The 7,988-nt window shown below is 43.0% G+C and overlaps 1 protein-coding gene across 1 annotated transcript; it reads right to left on the reverse strand.

Annotated features, from left to right (window-relative positions):
• Positions 1 to 3,530: 3,530 nt before the first annotated feature.
• LOC133472457 (protein-lysine methyltransferase METTL21C-like) lies at positions 3,531 to 7,988 on the reverse strand. Its single transcript, XM_061763260.1, has 6 exons — positions 7,918 to 7,988; positions 5,953 to 6,053; positions 5,465 to 5,619; positions 4,921 to 5,038; positions 4,248 to 4,850; positions 3,531 to 3,878 (listed from the first exon to the last, which is right to left on the reverse strand). Exons 2-6 carry the CDS (start codon positions 6,041 to 6,043, stop codon positions 3,724 to 3,726), a joined length of 1,122 nt encoding a protein of 373 aa, XP_061619244.1. The 5' UTR covers positions 6,044 to 6,053; positions 7,918 to 7,988; the 3' UTR covers positions 3,531 to 3,723.

A 7,988-nucleotide genomic window follows, 5' to 3' on the forward strand; every position in this document is an offset into this window, starting at 1 on the left:
GTTGCCCTTAGCTCATGCACTTTCTGGACACTTCGTGACAATCTTTTTGGCCACAATATAAAACAGTTCCCAGTGTCATAACATAATTGTGAAATGCTTTCATCAAAATACCCCAAGGATCAAAAATCATTACCAGACTTTACATGCCATTATTTAAGCCTCCCACATCTTAGACCATTTTTGAGGGGTCAGACCTGCCTCGGAAAAATGAGCACTGCTCTGTAACATACTGAGTATGTTGTTACCATCGTGACCAAGGGCGGAGCTACTGGCTTAAATGAGGATATAAAGCAACGCCCCGTAAAGACAAACGTATTTTTTGTGCAACTCTGCATATGTGGTGCAAGTAGGGGACATGGAGCATTTATATAAATTAATGGTTCATCAAAGTAACTAATAACTAAAGTAAAGTAAAAACTTTAATCTGAGGTTGAGTGGAAGTGGAAAGTGACGTAGCTGATGGAGGTGATATTCTATCTCCACAGTGGACAGAGCTTGATTACTAATTGGCATCTTTTATTTCCTGCTTAAACATAACTAAATGGAGGTTCAATCAAATGGAAATACTATACTTGTACCTTCCTGATACAGAAGAATCAATGTGTTCAAATCCAGAAAATGTAAAATGACACCTATTCCTACAACCCTAATTCCAATGAAGTTGGGAAGTTGTGTTAAACTTAACTTAATAATAACAGAATACAATGATTTGCAAATCATGTTCAATCTATATTTACTTGAATACACTACAAAGACATTTAATTTTCAAACTGATAAACTTTATTGCTTTTAGCAAACACTCATTAACTTTGAATTTTATGGCTGCAACACATTCCAAAAAAGCTGGGACAGGTGGCAAAAAAGAGAAAGTTGAGGAATGCTCATCAAACACCTGTTTGGAACATCCCACAGGTGATCGGGCTAATTGGGAACAGGTGGGTGCCATGATTGGGTATAAAAGGAGCTTCCCTGAATTGCTCAGTCATTCACAAGCCAAGATGGGGCGAGGTTCACCTCTTTGTGAACAAGTGCGTAAGAAAATAGTTGAGCAGTTTAAGGACAATGTTCCTCAACGTACAATTGCAAGGAATTTAGGGATCACTCCATGTAAGCGGTAAGGCCAAAAACCAACATTGAATGCCCGTGACCTTCGATCCCTCAGGCGGCACTGCATCAAAAACCGACATCAATGTGTAAAGGATATCACCACATGGGCTCAGGAACACTTCAGAAAACCAATGTCAGTAAATACAGTTCGGCGCTACATCCATAAGTGCAACTTGAAACTCTACTATGCAAAGAAAAAGCCATTTATCAACAACACCCAGAAATGCCGCCGGCTTCTCTGGGCCCGAGCTCATCTAAGATGGACTGATGCAAAGTGGAAAAGTGTTCTGTGGTCCGACGAGTCCACATTTCAAATTGTTTTTGGAAATTGTGGATGTCGTGTCCTCCGGGCCAAAGAGGAAAAGAACCATCCGGACTGTTATGGACCCAAAGTTCAAAAGCCAGCATCTGTGATGGTATGGGGCTGTGTTAGTGCCAATGGCATGAGTAACTTACACATCTGTGAAGGCACCATTAATGCTGAAAGGTAAATACAGGTTTTGGAGAAACATATGCTGCCATCCAAGCAACATCTTTTTCATGGACGCCCCTGCTTATTTCAGCAAGACAATGCCAAACCACATTCTGCATGTGTTACAACAACGTGGCTTCGTAGTAAAAGAGTGCGGGTACTAGACTGGCCTGCCTGCAGTCCAGACCAAGCTCCCATTGAAAATGTGTGGCACATTATGAAGCGTAAAATACGACAACGGAGACCCCGGACTGTTGAACAGCCGAAGCTGTACATCAAACAAGAATGGGAAAGAATTCCACCTACAAAGCTTCAACAATTAGTGTCCTCAGTTCCCAAACATTTATTGAATGTTGTTAAAAGAAAAGGTGATGTAACACAGTGGTAAACATGACCCTGTCCCAGCTTTTTTGGAACGTGTTGCAGCCATAAAATTCTAAGTTAATGATTATTTGCTAAAAACAATAAAGTTTATCAGTTTCAACATGAAATTTGTAGTGTATTCAATTAAATATTGGTCGAACATGATTTCCAAATCGTATTCTGTTTCTATTTATGATTAACACAACGTCCCAAAGGTGGCACGGTGTCCGACTGGTTAGAGCGTCAGCCTCACAGTTCTGAGGACCCGGGTTCAATCCCCGACCCCGCCTGTGTGAAGTTTGCATGTTCTCCCCGTGCCTGCGTGGGTTTTCTCCCACATCCCAAAAACATGCATTAATTGGAGACTCTAAATTGCCCGTAGGTGTGACTGTGAGTGCGAATGGTTGTTTGTTTGTATGTGCCCAGCGATTGGCTGGCGACCAGTTCAGGGTGTACCCTGCCTCCTGCCCGATGGCAGCTGGGATAGGCTCCAGCACGCCCGCGACCCTAGTGAGGAGAAGCGGCTCAGAAGATGGATGGATGGATGGATGGACAACGTCCCAACTTCATTGGAATTGGGGTTGTATTTGACATACCGTGTTATTTTAAGAAATATATATAAAAAAGAGGTGGCACGGTGGACGACTGGTTAGAGCATCAGCCTCACAGTTCTGAGGACCCGGGTTCAATCCCCGGTCCCGCCTGTGTGGAGTTTGCATGTTCTCCCCGTGCCTGCGTGGGTTTTCTCCGGGGACTCCGGTTTCCTCCCACATCCCAAAAACATGCATTAATTGGAGACTCTAAATTGCCCGTAGGTGTGACTGTGAGTGCAAATGGTTGTTTGTATGTGCCCTGCGATTGGCTGGCAACCAGTTCAGGGTGTACCACGCCTCCTGCCCGATGATAGCTGGGATAGGCTCCAGCACGCATATAAAAAATAATTTTACTTTTTCATCTCGGCTCTTAGCTAAAGCGATCCAATACAAGACCTGTATCCAGAGTAGATGGAATATAATGCTCATGTAGTATTTGAATGGCATGGTCAGCGTTATTAATTTGGCAGTTAGTTGATTAACTGTTGTAATATGCAAACTGGCAAAAGCAGAACCAGAAGAACTGTATAATATTTGTGAAGCTCTTGTATTTGTAACTCATTACATTGTGCATGTGTACCTCAAGATGTTATGAGTGAAGAGACAATGTTGCTGTTAAAAAAAAATCTAAATATCTTGTAATTGCACTTGAAAAAAAACAGAGTGGGGTGATGTCATAGGTGTGCTGTCAAAAGGGTCAAATAATGATTGTTCTTTTTAGAAAGTTCACGAAGAAGGAGGCCTATTGTTTTTAGTGATAGTGACATGAAATTCAACTCATGGTTGCTGCAAGGAGAGTTACTTCTCATTCAGTTAGCTGTCCATGTCTCTGCATCTTCCCATGTAGATCTTCATCTCTTCATCTTCAGTGAGAAAGGACGTCTGGAAGGCCTCCTTAAATTTTTCGGTAAACGAGAGGTCAGACTCCCGCCTGACCTTGTTGGCCCAGATCACGCTCGTCCCTGGCTGACAGAAGTGCTTCATGGTGGCCAGAAGCTCAACCAGGAAGTTGTGATGGTCGACCACATCTGCAGCCAGGATGTAGTCGTACTGATGCTCAGATGTGGGGTCAGTGCGCTCCAGGTTGCCACCCTTGGGCAGCTCTACCACAGTGGAACAGACAACAACTGTGAAACAGACATGACAACAACTGTGGAACAGACATGATGACCGCTATACCGCCCTATATTATTTCAAAGCCATTCCAAAGGAATCTATGGCTTCAGGAATGACAATATCCTGTCGTGTGTAATGGTAGACATCTTTTCCAAAGCTGCTGTTGAGGCTGGGAACCCAAGCTTCTGTTCTTGCAGGCTGTGTTTGTCTCACCTCATACACTTCTCCTAAAACAAATGCATTCAATCATCAACAATAAACACGTCCATTACAAGAAATTCTGTGTACACAAAGCTAATACTACTCTTTTAATTGACACTGTTAAGAAAGGCATTAATTTAACAATCTTTGTTATTGTGGTAGTAGTGGTATAGAATTATATAGCATACTGAGAGCTGTTTGTAATGTCACGTCATGACCATTATTATTTTGGCAGAATGTTGGATGATGCTCTTCTATTAGATCTAAATATCTGTTTGTCATAATATAAACCTGCATGATAGACCCCAAAATTGGAATTTAGTAGTCTAATTTCCCAGACTTTTCCAGAATTTGCCTTATGACACTTCTATGCACAAACCTCAGCGAACATTCACCTGTGAAATCTTTTGCTGAGACGATCTCATTCACTACTTCGGCTCTGGGGTTCACTGATTGTTTCGTCGTCTCCTCATTATCACACTCACGTTCTCTTACAGCCTCTCCAATGACTTCCCCATCAAATCTGGTATTCTTTTCCGAATTGATCTGGAATTCTCCATCCACCCCTGTCGCCTCTCCTCTCTGAAGATCCTCGACTTCCACGTTCCGCTCACCTTCTGTGCACGTGGCCATTAAAATGATTAATGATTTGTCTTCTTCCAGCACCTTTGTTCTAAAGACCCTTTTAACTTTGTCCAAAAACCTGAGGTCAGATTCCATTCTGAGCTTGTTGGCCAAGATCAAAGTGGTCCCTGGCTTGCAAAAGTGCTTCAGGGTTGCCAGAAGCTCGTCCAGAAAGTCATGGTGGTAGACCACATCAGCTGCCAGGATGTAGTCATAGCGATAGACCGACGTGGGGTAGGTGCGCTCCAGGTTGTAGTCCCAGGACAGAGGGGCCACCTGGGGTGTGTGCCTGCAGCGTCCCGTGGTGTTCTTGCTCAGGTTGAATCTCAGGTTGTTCAGAACATCTGGAAGGTCAGTGGCAGTCACCCAAGCCCCTGTAGAACACATACGACATCATGAAATCTGACGTACACGCACAAGTGTGTCTGGGTGTGTCTCACCTACCGAGGAGCGATGCCACAATGGACAGCAGGCCCGTCCCTGCTCCTATCTCCAGTACAGCTTTGTCCATGAGATTCAGCTGGTTCCGATGAGAGTCCAAGTACTGACTGAGAGCCAAAGCCTGGGAACAGTACGCATGATATTTATGCTACTGTCTCACATTTAGGAAGAATACATCTGGGGTCGTCAGCATGGTGGCCGATTGGTGAGCACATCTGCCTCACGGTTCAAATCTGGCCTCGCCTGTGTGAACTTTGCATGCTCTCCATGCCTGCGTGGATTTTCTCTGTGTACTCTGGTTTCCTCCAAAAACATGGTCGGTTAACTGATGCCTCTAAATTGCCCATAGGTGTGTATGTGTTTGTGAATGACTGCTTGTCTATACTGTATTTGCCCTGTGACTGGCTGGCGAGCAGTTCAGGGTGTACCCCGCCTCTCGCCCAGAGTCAGCTGCGATAGGCGCCGGCACACCCGCGACCCCAGTGAGGATAAGCAGTACGGAAAATGGATGTATGCACGGTCGTCTGGGGTCAAAAACGTGACTCACCGCCGGCCATATCGTTCCTGCGTAGGAGTCAAAAGCTTCCTGGATGACAATCTCCTGCCCGACGTAATTATACATCTCTTTATCTGTCCTAAAGAAGAAACATGGAGTCCACCCTTGTTTTTGCTGCTTGTGGGCAACTTCACTGTCCGACTCCTCTGTATGACACAAAGGAGAAAACATGATATACACCCCAGTGTTGCCAATGTCAATGCCATGGCTGTATAAAAGACACATATACTTTTTTTCCCCTGACTGTCTGACATGAAATCAGACTAAACGTTTCCTGTTTTAGGTCAATTAGGATTATTTATTATTGATTTGCTAAATGCCAGAATGATTTGTTTTTTAGACAAATATAATATGTATATACTGTATAATAGACAATATAGTCATGCTTAAAAACAATGGCACCCCTGGGGTGCCAATATTTTTAGCTATGACTGTACTTGTGGTCTAATTCCATGTTAGCCAGTGACACTTTCTCTTACCCAGCTCCTCTTTCTGCTCTTCATCATCCTCCATCGCCACCACGCTTGTCATGCTGTTTGCTTCACAACTATATGTTGACAAAGTATCCATATGAAATGCACTAGTGTTTGACAACCATAGGAGTACATGGGGAAAAATAAACAAAAATATATATTATCGATACACATCATAAAACAGTCATACAATTACAACCCACAATTCCAATGAAGTTGGGACTTTGTGTAAAACGTAAATGAGCTGAATATAACGTTTTGCAAATCATTTTCAACCTATAGTCAACTGAATACACTACAAAGTGAAGATAGTTAAGTTTTCAAAGTTTTTGAATTTTATGGTGGCACGTTGAATGTCTGGTTAGCACATCTGCCTCACAGTTCTGAGGACCGGGGTTCAATCCCCGGCCCCGCCTGTGTACAGTTTGCATGTTCTCCCCGTGCCTGCGTGGGTTTTCTCCGGACACTCCGGTTTCCTCCCAGATCCCAAAAACATGCATGGTAGGTTAATTGAAGACCCTAAATTGCCTGTAGGTGTAAATGTGAGAGCGAATGGTTTTTTGTTTCTATGTGCCCTGCGATTGTCTGGCGACCAGTTCAGGGTGTACCCCGCCTCTCGCCCGAAGATAGCTGGGATGGGCTCCAGCATACCCGTGACCCTTGTGAGGATAAGCGGTACAGAAAATGAATGAATGGATATTTAAAACGAGCACAGCATACCTTTCCACTTTACGTCAGTCCATCTCAGTTGAACTTAGGCCCACAGAAGCCCGTGGCGTTTCTGGGTGTTGTTGATATCTGGCTTTTGAGTTGCATGGTTTTAACTTGCATTTGTAATAATAATCTATCCATCTATCCATTTTCCGTACCGCTTATCGTCACTAGGGTCGCGGGCGTGCTGGAGCCTATCTTAGCTGACTATGGGCGAGAGGTGTGGTACACTCTGAACTGTCAACCAGTTCAGGGCACATATAAACAAACAACCATTTGGACAATTTTGAGTTTTCAATTAGCCTACCATGCATGTTTTGGGATGTGGGAGGAAACCAGAGTACCTGGAGAAAACCCCAAAACCTTGCTCTTAAACTGTTGAACTATTTGCTCATGCAGTTGTTCACAAAGTCATGATCTTCACCCCATCGTTGCTTGTGAGGAACTGAGCCTTTCGGGGATGCTCCTTTTCTACCCATTCATGACACTCTGCTGTTTCCAATTAACCTGTTCACATGTGAAATGTTCCAAATGGGTGTTCAACATTGGCAGTTTTTTGTTGCCTGTGTCCCACCTTTTTTGGAGCGTGTTGCAGGCATCAAATTCAAAATGAGAGAATATTCGCAAAAAACAATAGCATTCATTAGTTTGAACATTAGATAGCTTGTCTTTGTAGTATATTCAATTGAATATGGGTTGAAAATTATTTGCAAATCATTGTATTCTGTTTCTATGTATGTTTTACACAATGTCCCAACTTCACTGGAATTGGGTTTTGTATATGATCTAATTTTGACATTGACAATTCAGGTAGAGTTTAAGCCTTTTATGAAGCAAAACCTATATGTACATTTGAACTTCACAAAAAATGACTAATACAGGAGTTTTTTTAGTTCAGCAATGTTTTCAAATTTTTGTAATGAGTACACCTTTCTTTCATTTCATATTACTACTTTCTTTCACACATTCATTAGGAGAAATCCGATGGTTTTACTGCCTTAAATTTGCCGCATGTGTTTGTTATCAAATGTTTTTCTCCTCTATAAAAGCTTATTTATTTGCCATGGAAAAAGTTAGGTCAAACTTTACTGAGCATTAGCATTTAAAGAAAGGGCACACAACATCTGAGAGACATGATCAGCTATTTGTTCACAGACCTTAGCCACCTTTCCACTGGAAATCCTTGTAAGCTACAAAAACATGACAACTTTTCTCTCCTCTCCTTACTAAAGCCGACCTTACCTTCGACCTTTAACCTACCTGCTGTCGTGTTTTAGTCCCTAGAGAGTTCTGGGGTGCAATCTGTGTGCATCTGGAGATATCTGCCTGGG

Source organism: Phyllopteryx taeniolatus, chromosome 2 (assembly GCF_024500385.1).
Source record: "Phyllopteryx taeniolatus isolate TA_2022b chromosome 2, UOR_Ptae_1.2, whole genome shotgun sequence".
NCBI classification, from domain to species: Eukaryota; Metazoa; Chordata; class Actinopteri; order Syngnathiformes; family Syngnathidae; genus Phyllopteryx; species Phyllopteryx taeniolatus.